Here is a 20511-nt window from a genome sequence, read left to right as displayed (position 1 = left end):
GTCTGCTGGTCAAAGCGATGGCTACTTTACCTTTCCAGCGTCTCTTGGAGATATACTGCTTTTTCACCGGCGAGAGTCACCGTTGCCTCGGAAAACAATTAGATGACAAGAGAAAGAGATTGACCTCTTAATCTAAATTTGAGGTCAGCGATCAAAGTGTAATACGGGAAGGGTTCTCAAGGGTCGCGCGGGCATATTCCATTCAGCACGCCAGCCGGTCGTGGGCAAACAGCCGCCGAGGCGGAGCGCCTGCTAGGGCTATCTGCCGAGCTCGGTTGGTCGGTGGAATCGTGGCCGTAGGAGCTTTTTCCGGCTGTTTGTAGATCCGGCGTTCTTGTTCGTCGGGGTCTGTTTGAAGTACTTTTTACTTTTTTCTTGCTGCTTGAAGTCGGGACGCGTGAGAAGCGCACGTAGAAAAATAAACGTCCGTTGGTCGTCGCGACCGCGACGCTTTCGGCCATGCTGATTTGATCGTAAGAAGTGCGTAAGACAGCTTCGGAGCTGTCGTAGGATTTTGTCGTAACCTGCGCAAAACTTACGAAAATTTAGTTTCGTGAATACGAATTTGTTCTCAAGTTTTGTCTCACGCATATTTTTGGCGTAATATCGTTTTGTGTGTCTGGCCTCTGGCCTCTGCACTTTCGAAAGCCGCAGGAAAGGTACGACAGACGCAGAGGACGTTGCGAGCAGACGACGTTGCTTTCGAAAGTCGCAGAAAAGGTAAGACAGACGCAGACGACGTTGCAAGGGAGCAGACGACGCTCAGGTAGGGGGTCGCGATCAGCCAATCAGGGCTCGGCGTTCTGACGTCACCGCTACCCCCTGCGCAAGAAGCAGGCGAACTTGCCCTCCGCATAGGTTAATTATGATAATGATCTAATAAGGTGATATAACTAAGGACTGGTGTCAAGTAGACTTCTCCCATTGAAGTACAAGCGAGAAAACTCACTAGAAAATTGGAACGTCTCGTCTCAATCGGATAAAATAACTTTTTTATTGCCATACTTCACTCACAAGGCAAGGCTTTGCGGACCCCTAGAATGCCTCTGTGGATCCCAAAGGGTCTGGTGACCCCCTTTGAGAACCGCTGGTCCGGTAATAGCCGCTAATAACTGCAAAATGTTGTATTTTCTTATGAAATGTAATCCACTCCTCTCTCTAATGCACGAGGCCCTTTAGGGTAAATAAATAAATAAATAAATATATTGTTTCACCCCGAAAAATAGCGTACGCACTGCCGAACGCTCTATCCCCACCCATGGTAGCGCTCGCTGTCCAGACCAGATGCAAAACTGTCATATAACTAAATGTTATCCTATTCAAACGTTATCCATATTCTTCTGAAACTTTCAATAGGACATTTGGTCCCGTTCTACGTAGTTTGTGCCATTCAGATTATCTATTCTCGGACTTATTTGGCCATCATTTTTCCACTAAATAATTTCCGAAATTCGCTTATTACTTTTGAATAAAATAATGGTTCGTTCTAAATCTTTGACACCTGGTTTTGCCCGCTAGCGCTACAATTGGGCTGAAATAACAGAGTCAACAATGCGTTTACTCCTTCTTTTTTCTTGAGTTAGAGAACGTTGCAAAATTTTTTCGATAACATTTCGTAGAATCACCCACTTACTGCCTGACATTGGGCGCCTGCTAGCCCTGCAGTGTTAAGGTCGCTATATGTTTGGCAGACGAGGTCATTTCCGGTGAACACCTTTGTAGCTAGAATTTTTTCACCAAAAGTAACAACCCTAGTACGCTTATAAGCAAATAAATGCAAAGGTGCAAAGAGCAACACAAGATTGACGAAAATGCGTTGGGACTCCCTATTGGAAACACGTACAAGAAACAAACCTGCCGCTTTTACAATTCTGGTATGACACCACCATAATTTCTTGGTATTATGTATGCAGCTAGTTTTATTTGGCGTTCTGCATAACTGGAGATACCGGCACCGCTATGGCTCCGGGTCTGTCTATACTGGCAGCCAGTTTGCTTGTCGATATGATTCCGTGTGGCTGGTATGATTTTGCGTCCGATGACATAGGCGACCGCTTTCTTTCCAACAAAACGCTTATACCACAGGACCACCGTTATAACTAAATCATACATGCAGAAAGACGACCGCCATCTTCCAACAAAAACGTCCATCGTTCACCACCGGTATCGTACATACACCATGTATGTCGAAAAAGAACATAAGCCGCGTTTACATTAATGCGACTTAGTCGCATTGAATCCAGTTGCCGCATTCAATATATGGTAATGTAAACGGCATAATGCGCAAAGCGCATCGCATTTTGGAACGGGAAGGATAATCGCAAGGCGCTCGCTGCGGGAGCGAGTGAACAGCTGAGAACATGGCGGCGGCCAACCTCGTCGGCGGCGCGGAGAGCGGTCCCGCAATTTTTTTTCCGAGAACGCAAGCTTTTATTGCGATCATAAGTAAGCGGAATATAGCGGAGCTGCTCGGTGAGGGCGGCCCCGTCCAAACCTTTGCGAAGTACGACTTGCGCGTCCGAAGGGGTCACAAAGGCTTCGGTGCAAGCACGAATGACACAGAGAGCTCCGAGCACTGTAGAGCACTGCATGGTAGCGCAGAACGAGCAGCTCCTACTTCGGTGCCGTTCCTGGCCGCGCAAGAGCCCCTCGGACTCGGGTTCCGGTTGGTCCGGTCGCGATCGGCGAGGTCTGGCGCGGCGAAACGGCGAGGTCTGGCGCGGCTCACTCTCGTTCAGAGTGAACCGGCGGCCCGGCCTGGAGTCCTAAACGCCTTGGTTTTGATAGTTCTTCCGTCTCGCAACTTCTTCCACAGCACCGAAGACAGCGGACACGATCTTTACTTTCACTGAATGCGTCGAAAGGCCTCCACGTGCGATGCACCGGAAAACATGGTGCGGCTGGCGCCGGAACGGAACTGCGGAACTTCAAGCTTTGAGTTAACGTGCACGGCAAGAAACCGATCGTAACACCAAGCCGCGGATACCGCATCGCCGGTCGACAGCGGCAAACGGCGCGTTGCTCGTACTCGGCAAACTCGGCGTCTTTTCGTGGCCCCTCGCGTCCTCGCAACCAGCCACAAACTCACCAGCCCGCAACCGTAGCGACCGTAGCCGGCGTTGGAGAAAACCGAAACCGAAACTTAAGGCTTCCGCCCAGTGGCTTCGGTGCTTCCGCTGCCGCGGCTTTTCTAATAGCATCTTCGATCAACTCGCACCGGAATCGCCCTGAAACCAGCACAGTGCACAGCGCTCCACGGTCGTGCAGCGCGATGTCGGTGCAACATCGAGGACAAACTGCGCCGCGCCGGTGCACCGCCGCGAGCTCCACCTTGCGTCACTTCGCGTTTTGTTCGTTTATTTTGCGTAGGTCAGCGCACGGTGCCCGTCTGCTGTCAATTTCTTCTATTTTTTTACTCGCGGATTTGACGGTCCCACAGAAATAAACATCGTGGACGTGATTGTCGATGGGGTCACGAAGCGGGTGACAATTCCACATGTATATGTTGGCCATCATTATTAGTTCAAGAAAACGAAACAGCAGATAATAGCCGTACCTCGCTGTCATCGAAACGCCTCGCGCCGCTTTCCACGAAGTTCGTGCTTTTCGGGCGCTCCTTCCCACCGCAGCAATCGCCAGTAATCGCGGCGATGGTGAGAAGCTCGTCGTCTCACCGTCAGAAGACCCGAGGAAATTCTCTAGTGCAGCTGCGAGGCGTGTTCGTTTTTGCAAGATCGCCATCTCGACAGTCTGCGCGTCTGCTAGTCCCGCCCGCCATCTTCTCGCCGCTCCTGGCCGCAATGCCTGATGGGACTGCCCCCCGGCGCACCGCCGATTTTCTTGGTGCGCGTTGGGGCAACGAAAAGCCGCACCGGGAGGGTGCGCTTCGTTGATACGAGGATGTACGGTGCGCACCGGTGCACTTGATCGAAGATGGAGGGGCGCACCTCAGTGCCCCGGTGCGCACCGGTGCGGATGATCGAGGATGCTATAAGTTCGCGGCTTCCACTTCCGGTCGTCGCGGAGATGGCGAACAATGGCGAAGATAGCGCGATGTGGTTCGTTGGCTCGTTTACGGTTACGGGACAGATGTTTTGCGGTCCGTTTCTACTGCGTCTCTGGTTCTAAACTCGACGGCGCCTCTCATAGTTCAACCAGGTGTGGTCGGCCTGGGTCAGCGCGGTCGGCTCGCCTCGTCCGATCTCCGGACCGCCGGCGACTTCCGAGTTCTTTAGGCCTGGGATCCGAAGGCGTCTGTCTCCGTGAAACGGTAAGCGAATCTCGTCCCGTTTTCGTTCTACTTTTAAATTACGTTTGGTGCGCTACAGTGTAAGCATGCGTGCCAAGTGTTCGTGACAATTTTGAACTAAAATAATTGTGCTTCATTGCGGTTTGTCATTTACCGCAAATGTAAATCGAGCAATGAACGAGGAGTAAATCGAGCAATGAACGAGGAGCCATGCTTGAAAACGATGTATGTACGATGTTTACTTCTACCTGTGCGGCTTTAAAGAAAGTCAAGACTGGTTACGGTTGGATGCGAGGCTGGTCCCAATGCAATGTTAAGCACTTAGAGCGCCTATCTGAACGGCATGTAAGCAATATAGCGATCAACGAGACGAGCGACGGCGAGAAGCTACGAGTGCCGGCGCCGAGCGACGAAGATTTCTCACTCCCGCTGCTTGCGCCGCTCGGTTCTTGGGCTTCTAGAAAACGTCGCTCATCGCCTTGGTCGCTCGCACCAATCGCTTTCATAATGTGTGTATCGTCGCGCGGCCGTGTTTATTCGAATATAGGTCGACCTTTTTTTTTTTCTTTTTTTTTTTTTTCGGAAATTGTGACTAAAGAATTTGGACACCTGCATTCGCGACCAAATTTTGCAACCCTACCGGAGGCATGAAGCTATCGAGTCACCGAGCCGGCGTTGCCGTAGAGCCGCGCCGCTTCTTGTTTCAAAAAGCTTTTGGTAACCGAAATGGCTCGCCGCCCGCGGTGGCCCGTGCCGCTCCTCGGGCGTCGGATTTCGACATAGCGCCTCTAGCGTTCCCCTTGCTGGGCAACGGGGAAGGAGAGGAACGCGATGCGCCACGCACTTTACCCTCCATCCTTGCAAACGCGCACAAAAAAGAAAAAGTTACTTTTGTTAGTTGCTTGAGGCGGCTCGGCTCGCGTGTTGCTCATGGCGACACGGCGGCTTTGCTTGCGTCTTTTTAGTTTGTCTTCCGTCGCTTCGCACCTTCTTTCGTTTCCTGTCGTCATTTTACAACGGTGTCAGTGAAGTATTGCTGCGAATATGCGAGGATGTCTACCCAGCTGAAGAAGCTTCGGACGACGATGACATGTCCAGAAGTTCTGACGGTGATGAAGTTTTTGGCATCGCCCCGTGATTTAGCTGAGAGTGATGTAAATAAAGGGTTGTTTCTTTTGCCCAAAAATTCCCCTGTTCTTAAAAATAAAAAAAAAGTCGACCTATATTTGAATTATTTTTTTTTTATTCTCTATGGACCCAGTAAATAGGGTTCGACCTATTTTCGAGTAAATTCGGTAACTTTAATTTTTATTTTGGTTTACGTCGGACGCAACTCGAATGCTTGACAGTTACGTTGGGCGTAACTTTAATTTTTATTTCGGGTTCTGTCGGACGTAACGTTAGACACTCCGTTACACTTAAGGAAAATAGGGGCTGCTGGTTCATCATATAAACCAACCATTTGTGTTTAATTAAAATGCATCACTGACCTAAAAAAAAAAGATACTGCTATCCTAGAGTTTATGCTATAGGAATATAGCGCTTCAGATAATTTTGTTAATTTTTACTTTTAGTCCCTGCCCCCTCCAGATACCACATCTGGCCTAAAGCGGTGTTCCGGATCTCCTTCCAAGACCTCAGGCGGGTCGTCATTCAATCCATGAGTCGGCGGCGTCTCATGGGCGTGTTGCTGTTGCTTACTGGATGGTGCTACCGAGGGAAAAGTGGTCATGCTTGGGAAAGGCAAGTATGGCCGCCGTAAGTATACATATTGTCTTTACCTTTGCTCGAATCCACTTTTAAGAAATGCACAGTTCGCATGTGTGCATCTCTCAATGTTTCCACAGTCTGCTGTTTTTTTTTTGGAGTGCTCCAACTGTGTCAGCGCTAGTTTCTCTAGATCATGCAAATGGGATGCAACAATAAACCACATATGCTCTCGCAACAAACAGTGCTGTGCCGAAGCACTGTGGAATTTACTCTAGCTTTATGATGCAGCACAAAATAGTTGACTCCAAGCACAGCTACTTTTGTGACTCCGTTTAACCAAAAGCTCTGCCGAAACAAACTTGCCGCCTTATAGGTAGTGCAAAAGAACCTCGCGTGCCTAACCTGGAGAAGGGCATTTTTTTTATAGGTCAATTTTTTCTTAAACCAATACCTTCAGCCTTCTTGAAATGTTAACATCATGTGACACACGGAAGAACAGTAAACTCTTTAATGTTGGCGAACCTTTAATTTTCGCGGCCTTTAATTTTGCAGAATTCAGTGGCTGCGAATATGTGCTCTGTGACCGATTCGAGAAGAAATAGGGGCCACGAAGATAAGGGGGTTTTACTGTACATCGGAGGAAAGAGGAAGTCACTTTTGTTTGTATGCAAGAGTAAAACCAACAACAACAATCATGGTGTCGACACTTTGTGAGCCTATCTATGTCTATTGAATGATATCAATTTTGTTTTAGTTCGTTAAACATTGTTGCCTGTACACTGTGGGATGTCGTCTTCAACACGAGCAGTGGTTTTCCCTGAAGCAGGCAGCATGGACGCGTGCCGCAGCGCAACATAGTTCATTTGCAGGTGGTACCGCAGGTTGAAGGATGGTTGGCACAATATGGGGGAATCACAATTCAATGTTCTACCTCTGGCGTAGACAAGATTTGCTCATTCTAAATCATTTTGTCTAAAAATCGGGGTTTTGCGATGAATGTACCCGCATGGTTGGAAGGGCCAGACAAGCCTTGTGAGCGCTTCGTTTTCTAGCGTCTCAGTCCTGAACCCACTCACGCACCACATGTGTAGATGTTCCAATACATGGGACCACTTATTTGGAAAATGGTGAATGGCAACTGTTATCTTTATCGGACTTCTGTATTATGGTCAAAGTTGGACTGCATATTTGCAATACTTTTTCTCACTTAAAAATATGTCATACTATAATATGTAGAATAGCCGATGACAAAAAGAGAATGGCTGGGCGTCCTCCAGCACGTGCTTGTGCTTTTCACCCCACTTTGGACAGATGTGCTCGCTCCAGGCTCATGAGGCGCTGAAACGTCATCGAAGGTAGCAGACGGGCTGGTGGTGGAACAACGGAGACTTCTCCCTGCCTTCCTCATGCTGTCAGTGAGCGTGTACCTCTATACTCTAACTTAGCTTAACCTGCACAGAGCTGAGGAGAATAGGCTTGGCGAGTGCCCTTACTGCATATGCATTTGTACAGCTGAGGCACTTTCTGAATCAAGAACATTGTGTATCTTACCTTCAAAAACACATAATTTTGGGGGTGCAAAAGGAATTGTAAGGCATATCTTTGTTCGTATTGTCCTATTACGCATCGCAGGCACGTAGCCAGGGGGAGGCTTATGAGGCCCGGCCCCCCCCCCCCCCCGATATCTTCAATTTTGCATGGGTCCTCCTCTCTCCCCTCCCCCTCATACAGCATTTTGTTATGAGTGGGCCCCCCCTGAAACAAAATCCTGGCTACGTGCCTGACGCATCGACTCCAACTTAATGCGGAGTCGACCCACCTTGTTGATAAATTTAATGCCTGCCAGGTAATTTGTTTTGCATTCAGTTAATATATCAGTATTCAGTTAGGTATCCCAAGTCATTAGTCGTTGAGATGCAGTCTCTCTGTAAGTCAGTCATGTTTAACATTCATAAAACTGCTTGTCAAATAATGGCACTGTCGAGGACATGTACTCGGCTCGAGCAACCGCTGTCCACAAGCTGGTTGTGTGGATACAGGCAGCAAACATCCCGGTTGAAACGTCCTTCCTCGCAATGTAGCTCAAGACTAGGTCAGGGCCCCACTCACAAACGTCTATACTTTGCATCTCTTTAAGCTGGACCACTTTTGACACTACAAGCCATTGCAGCAAAAACAGTGTGACACATGATTATAAGCTCGACGTACCATGGCGTCCAAGTTGAAGGTCACATGGCTTGCAGCTTCTGCCGTGGTTAACTTTAAACTGATATAGTTTGGAATAATGCTCTCGGTTTTTAGTGTTGCCCGGCACGGTTAACAATTTGGTGATATAGTGCTGCATTGAAAAATCTACATTCGTGACTGTATCACCTTATGAATGCATACTAGCTATTAAACTCTCCATTCTGCAGAGAAATGAAATGCACTTTGCTTCCAATCGCAGCTACTTCTGGAACTTCATGGTATGAAGCACCTTATGGCTGCAAGCTCTGACCGATCTTGTTCTCTGGTCTGCGCAGGCCCATTGCAGGGAGTCACTCCGAGAGCCTCACCAGAGGTTCCTGCCCATGGTCGTTCTAAATTTTTTTTCTTGCAGGTATGCATCCTTTCTGTCTTTCCCTAGTGTACTCGGGCGTTTTCTTTTCATTGTCGAAGATTTGCCTCAAAATTGGTTCAGCACAGAAATGGATGCTGTACAACTGTATCCCGCATATTTTGTTCAAGATAACTTTTCTTTGCGAAAGTTAGATTTTTTTATAAAGGTTAGTCTTTTTTGTTTTTATTTACAAATTTATTTGAGTTTCCATGGGCAACACTAAGACGTTATGCCAAGGTAAAGGACAAGTTCACTGCTCTAACTTGTTCTCAACTGATTGCAAGAAATTTTGTTAATGTCGTGAAACCTCTTTCCAGCACTTGCTTTGCAGCATGGAAACAAATTATACATGGGACATACTCTTTTTTAGACTGCTTGCTCATTCTGCAGGTCTGCCTTCTATAGATGTCGTGCTACTGGAGAGCAGGCGAATTCGATTGTTGGTTTTGCCATTGCTTTTTTTTAGCCGTTGTCTTAATAGTTCTTGTAAATTTTATAAATTTTCCTAAAAAGCAAGTCGGCGAGAATATCTAGTTTGACTGGTTAGCTGAAAATAATGATCTAGTACCCTTTAGTCAGTAAAATAGATAGTGTATGCCGCTGTTAGTGTCAAGTAGAGATGCACGCTTTTTAGGCATTTTGCGCAGAGTGGTACCCATTTTTATTGGTTAGCCTCTTGGTGCGCCAACTAAACTCTTTCTATCCAGACACCTGCCCTTTGCTTTTATTTGGCAGGCTCTGGCAATAAAATAATATAGTGTTATTCCTCGGTGGCTTAAAAACCTAAAGAAAGAAGTTTCTCCATGTTTAAACGCAAAGTTTTATAAAGGCAAAAATGAACTAAGCCAGTAGCAGACGACACATAGCCTCAACAGTGCTCCGCGCCAACAGCGTTGCGTCAAAATAGCGGTCGTCTCCTTTTTGCTGCCTTCTCTCTCACTCCTTCGGCGCTCTCCTCTCTTTCCTCCTTTCTGCCACCTTTGTCACCACACCCACTGGCTAAACTCTCCCACTATACGGCTCTGCATTGCAATAGTAGTTTTTTTTTATAGTCTTTAGAGTTAAATGTGAATATTTGACAGAAATCTCCCAGGTTGGGGTGAAAGAGGGTTAAATGAATGCATTTGATCATTCGCCTTAATTCAGTACCCATCATTTCAAGGCCTGTGTGGCCTTGTCCTGGGGTGTGTCTATGACTGTGGCTGTGAAGGAGCAGTTTTTTTAATAGGTACAAGTACAAAGTATAAAAGCAAAAGGATCTATGTGCTGATCACGAAAGAATATGCTAGCCATTCTAATGTAGCTCTGCCAAGTACTTGATTGTGATTTGTTTTTATTTCCAGCTACTTGGTTGCCTCAAGATCTGGGGATCCTAGTGGCCACAAGCTGGACTCAATCTTCTTCTGTGGTCCGGCCAGGACCATGGGGGAGGTAATCCCAGCAACAAGAGCATCACAGTATCTCCCTGCTTGTGACTTTCGATTAGCATCACGACAAGGGAGTCCTCATGCCACCAAGTGTTAGGTACGCTACTCGAAATAAGCATTCTTACCTATTCTTGAAGTGAAACAGCAAAAGCACTGCTAAGCCTAAAATGCAAAAAACATTCAAATCTCGGGTTGGATGGAGTTCCAATTACAAAAAGGCGTCTGCAGACATGATTCACATGTGAACTTAAAGCCCACGGATGTAGGTTCGACGGAGTCACAGAAATAACTTCCCGCAGATGGCTTCGCTAGTGCTATACCCAAACAAATTCTTAAAATAATCATTGTGTTACGTTGGTGTCATCAATCTTATGTACCTACCCCACCCAGCAGTCGGGAGATCTGAAATATAAAAAAATGGGAACTTGCACATTGTCAGCTCTGCAAAGATAATATATTGAACCGAGCATAGCACGTTCAACTTAAGAAAGCAATTCAGTGCAGGCCTAGTTTTAAGGTTCACATATTTGTTACTGCCCTTCATAATGAAGTAAAAACTGCAGAAGTTGTGGCCCACTACAGGCTTTCTATTAGTGTTAAAAAGTGTTATGGCAGTTTAAACAGCTCGCTCCAAATATTTTCTTGAAATGCATAGGTTTATGGAAATTATTATGTGGATGTTTGCAGACAGTCATGGTGAGACCAATCTTTAGTGCCAAGTGTTCCACTTATTCAGAGTTGGTTGAGTCTGTAAATATTGTAGGTCGCAAATTAAATTTGTATGGTATGCAATGGGCACAATCATCCGTAATGACTAGCTCTACCTAGGGGAACCTTATACGTTTACTACGGCAAGATGGTTTCGCAAAACTAAGTATTTTGTTTATTCAACTCCTGCACTAACCTTCTCTCTAGAAACTTTTTATATTCTTTACGATGCTGAGTTAGGATTCTGGAAGTAGTTTTTCTAGAACTACGCTAGACATTTCCAGTTCATAATTTTTCTCGCCAAGCATTCGAGAGAGCCAAACCCTGTAATATACGGATGGAACTCGCAGAATGATGCGACTGGCAGTTTGAAACATTCGGCACTGTAACAGTAGTAATGCCATGTCACTTGCCTATGTAATGCTCATTTTCGCAGATCAAACTGCTTTTTCCGTCTGCACTCATTTCCAGTGGACTCATTCAGCGAACTCGCACCCCAGACTGCAGCGCTGGGTTCTGCGAAGTAATTTGAATGAATATAGATGCAACAGGTTTCTTTGAGTGTGCGTCTAACACGTATTCTTCACATTGAATCTGCTACTGTATTTATGACCGTGTCCTTAAATGTATCCACATTCCAGCTTATTTTTATTTTGACGTTTGAGTTTTCTTCAGTACTTTTCTCAACATCTGTGCTTGTTGAGCCGTACTCAAGACCACACATCTTGTCTTTCCCTATTACATTAATATATAAAACTGTTGATGCCGAGTGAGAATTCAAGGTACCGAATCTGTCATGCGCGTTAAATAAGAACCAATAGAGAGCTCTACAAAGGAAATTTTGTTAAAGGAGGTTGTATAAGCATTAGAATAGCACATACCATGCTAAAAAAAAATACAAATTCTTGTTAGGTAGGCAAGGATGACACTGCTGTGCTGTTTCTGATGTGTCGCAAAAAAATCAGTGCCATACAGTGTTCCTTATGGAAGTACAAACTGTCGAATTCAAAGCCCAGAAGTTTTATTCAAGAATGTTTCTCAATACAAATGTATTTAGAGATCTGAGCCACTGACTCATACATGACTATGTGGCGAACATTCATTTTCATGTGCATTATAGTTTACAATGTCTAGTCTGCATTGATTTATTGCATTCATGCTGAAACTGGGAGGGGTTCTTTGGGTATGAATAAAGTTATAAACATTTCTTGAAATCAAAACATTTGAGAACGGACAAAAGGAAGGATCTGAAAACCTGATCTTAGATTCTCTTTTCTTTTTCTTATCTCTAATTTTCACTTTATTTCACCTGATGCATTTAGTTTTTTTAGCGCAGCTCTTAGCACCCGTTTCCGCGCTTTGCGGCGTCGCTGTCGGCGTAACCGCCCAACTAAACTTGGCAAGAAATTGAATTAATGTTGCGGTCATGTGACGTTAATATTTCCGCTAAGTCTAGCTGAGAAACTGAATTTTTTATGGATTACATGACACGGTCGTGCGACGTCATTTTCCCAGCTACTTTTAGCAGGAAAACTGCATTTGTGTTGAGGTCATGTGACATCAATTTCCGCGCTAAATTTAGTGGAAAACTTAACCCGCTAAATTTAGTGGGCAAATTTTTCCGCTAAATTCAGGGAAATTTCCCGCTAAATGGGAGGGAGCAGAAGAGTAGGATGGTTAGGGGGTGGGGGGTCATACCCTCCCATCCTCCTGTTCAAGATATGTGCTCTAATTTCACATTACAGAGAATTGTAAACGTCTCATATTTCATCTCATGTTTATTCAACTTTTATATTGCAGGTGCGCTTGAAGCACAAATCTGGGTTGTGCTGATCTCTACGCACAAGTTAGGAACTCCTGAGTGGCAAGAGTGGGAGTTTGGCCTGACAGCTCAAGGGACACCATTGTTCAGTATTGAAGTTTTATATTATCTTCTTTTGAGCAAAGTTAAGCTTTGCTGCATGCAGGTCTTCTAAAAATAAATACCTGCAACCAATTTTACCACGTCACGACATTTTGCCTCTGCTCTTAGTGCTCCTGGTGAGCCTCGGATAAGAGCTTTCTGGTGTGCAAACATCATGCTTGTTTGAAACCACTCACTGATGTGGAGACTCGCTGACATCCAGCATTCCAATGAAACGCTGGATGTCCACAAGTCTTTCTTGAACAATGCAAGCGGGAAAGGAACCATACAATCGTATCGTATTCGGGGACATTCTAGAGAGTGTTTATTTGTATGTTTTTCAGATATTTTTAAAAAAGCCGTAAAAGCTACATTTACGCGGTCTGTGCACGTGAGTTGCGTGTCTAAGGGGGAACAGGACCTTGGGCGCAGAGATGAGCTCTGATAAGGAACTGAAACCTAGAAACTCGTCCAAATAAAGCGTTTTTACAGAACACGTAAAAGGCTACCCCTGCATTATATCCTTCTAAAAAGAGTTGATTTTGTGGTTTTCAATGACTCGGCAAGTTTCTAATTGAAACCATATTTTCATTTTCACTAATTAAAAAGTTAATTAACAAATTGTATTTAATTATCTGACTGATCGTTACGATTAGGTCCCTACACTACGTACGCCTGGCCGTATAACTCGCCTGGACAAACCGCATTGATTTAGCTTTCACGACCTTTCTAAACATATATGTAAAGCTTAAAACTAAATCGCCCTGTACAACAGTGAAAAGGCGAAACCAGCATTTTGGAGCCATGTGGCTCCACCGTGCTGGTATCGCCTTTTGGCTGGTATAGGTTGTCCCATATTACGTTATGCATGTATGGTTCCACATGGTTCCGCCATATTCCACTACGCTGGTATAGGATGTCCCATGATACGACACGCTTGTATGGTTCCGCCTACCTGTATCGTTCCGCTCTAATCCACTATACTGGATCCGCCGATTCGCTTGTTTAGGATGTCCCATATTACGGTTACGCTTGTATGAGCCTTTTCCGCCACTTTCCATCATCGAAATTTTCCAACAGGGCTACGATAAATAATAAAAATGTAGTGAAATCTGCCACAAATGCTATTCGTGTTTGGCGGTGATATTTGTTTGAATATATCGAGAATCTTTATTTCTTTAAATGACACCGCAATGCGTTGAGAAAAGTGCAATTTAATGCGTTGTCGTGAATTCCAGGCACGGTTTATACATAACTTGGGTTTCCCGCGAGCAGAAATTTATGGCTCTTATATAGGTAGTGTAAAAGCGGCATTAAATCCCTTTTTTAGATGTATCGTCCCATGAAAAAAGTGTGATTTATTTATTTATTTCTCCTCACTCGTGTAAGCTGTTTTATTATTTATTTTTTACGCACAAGAAATAATCCATAGATTTATTGATACAAAGATTAGCATAAAGATATAAAATGGTATTTATTGATTGTACATTATTTCTGCAGTGCCAAGTTTGCTAGAGATTGTATAACGGCTGTCGTGAAAACTTTGATATGCCGAAAAGTTAATAACTTCTCTTTCGAAAATTTGAAGATCGCTTATTATTGGGCAATAATACGTTTCCAACGTTTTGCACGCGTGCTCAGTAAAACAAATTTTCAAATGACATTATCTGCAAACTAAACAATTCTATCAACAGTTGGTGCCTGCACCTGGTAGGACAAATAATTACATCTGCTTCAGAGTGGCACTTAGTGTATGAATTCCTCTGGGTGGGTAAGGGGGCATTGTAGTCAGATTTGCATTGGTCACGAAGCTAAGACTGCAGTAGCAGGCTTCGAAAATAAAAACACATTATCGGGAGAAATAAAGAAAATGTGTCCAACTGCCAGAATGTAAGAGCAGTGTGGCATAACATAAATATTTAGGATGTCAATACGCTCTAGAAAATTATAGCATAGTCTCCACATAAGAATCTAATCCACACATCTTGGTATTCAATATCGTGTATATTTCACAACGCTATTTGGAATATTCTGCCCTACATACATTATTCTGGTTACGCAGAACGCAAAAGAACTGCATTGGAAGGTAAGTTTCAGTGGTGAAGATTCAAGTATTCAAAGGTTTAAATATTATACGTTTACTGAAGTAAAAAGTATGTTATTCGTACATTATTGATTGCATATTTTACTTAAAGACAGCAGTCCCGTAGTTCAAAGAATTAGGTTTATGGCTTCCTGATATAGTAATGAATTCGCCATAGACCGGAAAACATTTAATCCATTATTTAGATTACAAATTATTTAGCAGTTATACAATGGCTTAAACACCTAATAGGAAGTTTTAGAATAGCGTACGCTAAAGCTTTGCGTACGCAAAGAATAGCGTCGTCGCAACTGCGCATGCTCCCAACGCAAATCAGGTTTTGCACTTTGCGTGGGCAATTTTAGCGTGCCTATTTCTCGGAAATAGCGTCCTAACACAAAGAGTCTTTGCGCTTCTCCAAGGAGGATTCGTGATGACAAGTTGGCTGACGCCAAGAGGAGCAGAGTTTAAAAAATGGCGGCTTCCAGGACTATGTCGGCGGTTGCTGTGGCGGCGTTGTGAGTGCGACGTCGGCGGCATCCTCGCGACTGCGATTTTCAATACGGGACGACATTGTACTCGGTTTGGCAACGATCACCAGAAACTTCATGCTTGCGACGCGCGAACATTTCACGGCAAAGGAACGATGTGCGAAGGTCAGTACACGAGACCTCTCTTGCCGAGGCGACGCAAGCGGACACGACCGGTCACCCGCAGGCGTCGCATTATCATGTTTAAACAAATCTAAAATGCTGCTCTGGACCAAAAAGCTTGCTTTTTTCTAAAGTTACAGCATTTCGTGAGTAAAATAAAAATTTTTACTGTATCTTGGTGGCGCCGCAAGCGCGAGCTGCTTGGGGTTTTGCGTCGCGGAGGAGAAACGCTATTTGAAAACTCGTGCGTCGCGTGCGCTAATACAAGCGCCACATTTAGCGCTAGCGTTCGCTAAAATTGCGTACGTTATCCTAAAACTCTCTAATATCGATACCATTAACAGTGCAAAATGATTTCTTGAAGTTTTTGCGTCACGGGTAAGTGATAAAATTAGAACTGATAGCAGATGCACCCCGACTATATGACACCGTTGCTCTTGGAGAACGCTATGTTCCAGGACACGTAATGCAGCCTCCGCGTGGAAAGCAGTATCTCGTTTCTACGTAGGCAAGCGAAAGATAACGCCACAGATTATTAGCAGTATCAAGTATATTTCTGGCGAATCCGAAAGTCAGTGCACGGCAGCCTTTCGCCCAACTCATCAAGAAACCTCTTAAACCTTTGATAGGTTGATTGAATCGGAACACAAGGTCCTCATATCCTCTCTTTACTTCCTGCAAAGTCTGAGTATTCCGCGTCGCGCGTTTTTGATAGTGTTGTGAAAAACCTTCGAATGTTTCCTGGGGCATAATTAGTACATCAAAGTCGGTAATGGGTGTCAATCGATGTAGACTACTGTCTTTCGCTCATATTCAATTGGCCTGATCACAAATTGACGCAAAGATACGACGGCCAGGTCAGTTGTGATTGCGTGTAGTTATTGACAACAAAGGGCTGCGACTCATTGGGTGCACTAACCAACAAAACGGGAACGTAACTTGACCGTAGTCGCTGGAAAAGGAGAGACGGCGACGTCACCCAAAAGTCCCTGAAGGATCCCTTTTTTTTTGTCGTTCTGACCTGGGTGAGCATCGAACCGGCGTGTCGTCGAGGGCAACTACGGTGCGATGCTCGTTGAACACCCCAGGTTAGCACTGGTACTGTATCGGGTAACTTTCTCGTCTGCAGCGGTTAAATCAGAGGCCCACTATGTTTGACTGCCTTCCCGCGGTTTAAAACAAACACTTAAACACTTTGTGTCTTATGAGATGCTACCATGAGAGTTCGTTTGTTATACCTTTTGTACCGAATATTACGTGCGTGCAAAAATTAATTACCCCAAAATGCAAATATACAAAAAGAACTTTAAGTATAATCACCCTGTCATTCTTGACAATAGAATCCATATTATGGCTACGTTCGCCTCCTGAATTTTCTTTGAGAACCGATTTGTATTCTTTTATAGTACTAAATGCCATCGTTGCTAATGAAAAAAAAAAAAAAACGGTGTGCGGTCACGCTTAAAATTGTGTTTCGAATTAAGATATGACCTCGTCCTTTTTAAGTCTGGTTGACTGATTTAAATATGAAGAGACATTAGATGAGGTCCTTAACCTACCAGAATAATTTATTAAACGTTGAGATGAAGCCACACGATGAAGCAGTCAACATACGAGCTCGAGACGAGGTTTTAGGCGGCGTTGTATGGACTTCGACTGAAGCGACTAAGATTTGGTAAAATTAAAAACAAACAGATCTCCGAAATGAACCGACAGAAAATTACTGAAAATACTGACAGTGAGCAGGCGAGCTGGCGGATATTTTCCATGATGACATTAAACGGAAAGGGGCGCCGAGAAACGAAACTCTTTTACTGCGGTAGAGAAAGAAACAGCAGCAAACCATATCTCTAACTCACCAAAAAAAAAAAAAAAAAACTCTGCACACGGAATTATTTTTTTTAGTTACACGTCAACATTAAACGATCTGAAACCCAAATATGGTCTTGTTATAAGCAGCGACATTTCTTTCGTAAATACCCCTTTGTGGTTAATCTCTAGCAAAAATAGTGCAGGAGTACTTTCGTATAAGCAGAGATCGATTTCGGGTGTTTCTTTTTAACACATATGTTTCTAGACTGATCACATTTTCGTTCTCCTTGCAGAGCTCTTGGAATGTCGGCTACAATGGTCAGTAACTTTGACATCAAGTAGAATAAAACACTACTAAAAAAAAAACACGCCAAGACGGCTCTTTTGAAAGGAAGTTTCTACTTACCCGCAATAACCAGGCTCACGCAGAAGAGGGACAAGATGGCCATCTTGACGGTTTGGCAAGAGCTGAAAACAAGCATATCTTTAAATACATGTATCCGAGCTATATTATTCAAGGCTTACTTTCGGGGTATCTTACTGCGTTCCCAGATCCACCCCAGTAATTATTTGAAGCAATTCTCTAGGCTTACAAGCCTAGAGATACGGATAAAAATTTACGGATAAAAAACAATCAGCAAACCACAATGAGGTTGACCGTTTGTGCCTTATAAGGGACGAATATGTTTCGTCGCGCTCCCGGATTAAGGTATTTAATCGTACACACCAATTGAATATTGCTCTACGTATACCATCCCAGCAAGTCCCTAACCGTCCAGGCCTCATGACTGTTGTAGAAAAGCTTTCGTGTTGTTCCTAAAGGCATTTTCTTCGGACTAACTCCCCGAAGGAAAAATCCATCAATGTAAAGCTGTTTGGCAGTCAATGTTTTCTAGTGGACCGCTGACTGTGCCTGACTGTACCTCAAGCATGTCTGATTGGACAACAAGTTACTTTGACCGACAGTCAAACTTCAGTCAGACCCCGCTTGTCGGCTTTCTGATGGTTTCCTGCTGGCAGTCGGCCGCCGCGAAATGCCGTCAGGATGTCCTGGTGGTGATTCTGACTGTACATCGATTGTCTCTGACTGTACGTCAGAAAGCTTTGACGTGCAGACAGAAGTACGGTCAAAGGACGTAAAGTTCGTTCGGATACCACTATTTCGTCAAATCTATGAATACGAAAAGTAATCTATGCACGAGAAAACGATTTCGGGACGTGAGCCCATAAAACCGCTGACGTTAGAGATGTGACACGCAACCGACCGAAAACCTTGATCAGAAGCCCGCCGAAGCCGCCGAAGCGTCGAACGCGACACTTTGCACTTCGCTTCGCCCATGGAGGCTTCGCCGAGCTTTCATGAACGATCGCTCTCGACTCGTTTTGTTTGCCCGCTTGCTCCAACCTGTCGATCCTGCCCGGGCTCTACAATGTCTTATGTTTTAGTAGAATTTCTACTCGACAAGACCCAGCCTGTTGTGAGTTCCGACGATGTAAGGGACTTTAACGGTGTAGTTAAAGACGACAAGGTGTACCAGGTCTACTGGGCCGATGACGCGGGAACAAAAGGATCATTCTACGACACGAAAGTACTCTACATGGCAGGTGAGTAGAACTGAAGTACGGCGAGTGATGTACGAGTGCTTTCATAACATGCTGACGGCTTAACTGCATTTGCAGCCGAAGCATCTCGTATAAAACGAATAGTCAAATCAAATTTCTGTAGCGGTGGCGTAGCATAGCGGCTAGTGTTTCCGATTTGTACGCAAGCGGTCGCAGGCTCGATCCGCGGTGGTCCTACTTTTTTTTTTTTTTTCCTTTTTCTCGAACATTTTGTTTTATCGAGGCATTTGGCGATATTTATGAGTGCGTATAGCTTTACTCTTATTTAAATGCTGCCCCTGATGATGAAATTCCCTTGGCAGTGGCAGTCAGACGTCATCTGATGGACCATCAGATGACGTCTGATGGTCCACCACGTTTTACCAAGGCTGCTGACTGGCAGTCAGTGTCCCAAATTACGTAGCTTGATGGAATTTTCAATAGGGTCATAAAAACGGATAACATGTAGTTTCTTTTTTTGTTTTCAATTAAGACCGGAATATTTAGTGTTTAAAAGCACACAATATTTTCTAATGCTTATTTTCCTCAATAAATGCGTAGCACCAGGAGAGGGAAAGCCAGCTCGAAAAAAAAAACACTGGTGCTAAGGCGCATTTCGCTCACACGGGAAATTGCCAAACTTCAAATTTTGCTGCCTAATGAAGTCGCTATGCTCAAGGAATACATTTTAGAAAAATGCTACTATTAATGTTATCCGTCCCGCGTCTTCTCACGAAATAAAAAATAAAACTGAAAAATCTGTCAATCCCTTGTTTACGCAAACTGTGTCGAGCTCTTTACGTATAAATATAAATTAAACAGTGTTTTACTTCCTGCCGCAGTTCGAACCCCAGCCTAGGCTAGGATCCGATGTAGCCAATCAGCCAGAGGCAACAATACATCGCGACGACGTTTGTTGTTTTTGCGAGCTCTAGGAAACGATGAGCGCAGGGACGATGACCTTTCGACGGCGAATTAGTTCAGGCGCACGTAACGAAAATTCCCCATGCATCGCTACACCGGCGTCTTACCAGAGATGTTCAATCCCGCTGCAAGTTTCATAGTTTCGTGGGGTTCTCGGCCTACTTTATATGTACAGTGCGCCTCAAACTTAACGCCGCCACGAGATGGTTCGGTTTCTTCACTTTTTGAGCTATTCCTGAACATGGCAGTCAAAATGGTTGGTGAAGATTTTCGACCCCGATGAAAGTTTAACCAGGGGAAAGTATTCCAGCAGCTGCAGCGATCAATTCATGTTTGGGTAGCATGCAATAAAATTGAATGGATCAATATTTGCGAAACCGAGTGGCGGCGTTAAGTTTGAGGGGCACTGTACGGTGCTATCAGCGCCGAGTGCAGTCACGCCTTCAAAGTTCTCTGTGATCCAGACAATGTGCAATGTCATTAAGAAAAAAACCCATAAATGTGTCGTGTGCGTAAGACTCATCGGCTATTCTGAGTTACGATAACGGGCCGCAATAGTCTGGAGCACTTCCAGATACGCCGCTTTCTGTACGGCATATCTTTTCGCCCGTCATACATACGGGATATCTGCGTTCAGAGAGAGACAATACAAAAAAACAAAAGAATGAACTTTCACCTCGGAGTTTCCGTATGCAATTGCTTAGAGCCAGTATAATGCATTTGCCACATTGTCACCGTTGCCGCGTCCTCAGACTCTGAGTCAGAAAGAACAAAATTATGGTGTTAAGAACGCGTAGGCCCACTTGGAGGGCAATATTTCAAACGTAAATGATACCAGACA

The 20511-nt window shown here is 44.6% G+C and overlaps 1 protein-coding gene across 1 annotated transcript in view; it reads right to left on the bottom strand.

Moving 5' to 3' along the window:
- Nucleotides 1-17593, bottom strand: part of LOC115318389 — an 83393-nt gene extending 65800 nt beyond the window's left edge. Inside the window, exons 1-2 of the mRNA XM_042291549.1 lie at nucleotides 17551-17593; nucleotides 1785-1826 (exon numbers count right to left, since the gene is read on the bottom strand). Of these exons, the coding sequence (XP_042147483.1) occupies nucleotides 1785-1826; nucleotides 17551-17593 (85 nt within the window). The remainder of the gene's footprint in view (nucleotides 1-1784; nucleotides 1827-17550) is intronic.
- Nucleotides 17594-20511: the final 2918 nt, after the last annotated feature.

The sequence above is a fragment of the Ixodes scapularis genome, unplaced genomic scaffold (assembly GCF_016920785.2).
Source record: "Ixodes scapularis isolate PalLabHiFi unplaced genomic scaffold, ASM1692078v2 PGA_scaffold2__306_contigs__length_199485367, whole genome shotgun sequence".
Taxonomy (NCBI): domain Eukaryota; kingdom Metazoa; phylum Arthropoda; class Arachnida; order Ixodida; family Ixodidae; genus Ixodes; species Ixodes scapularis.
Note: the sequence above shows the minus strand (reverse complement) of the source record. Positions and strands in the feature narration are given on the sequence as shown.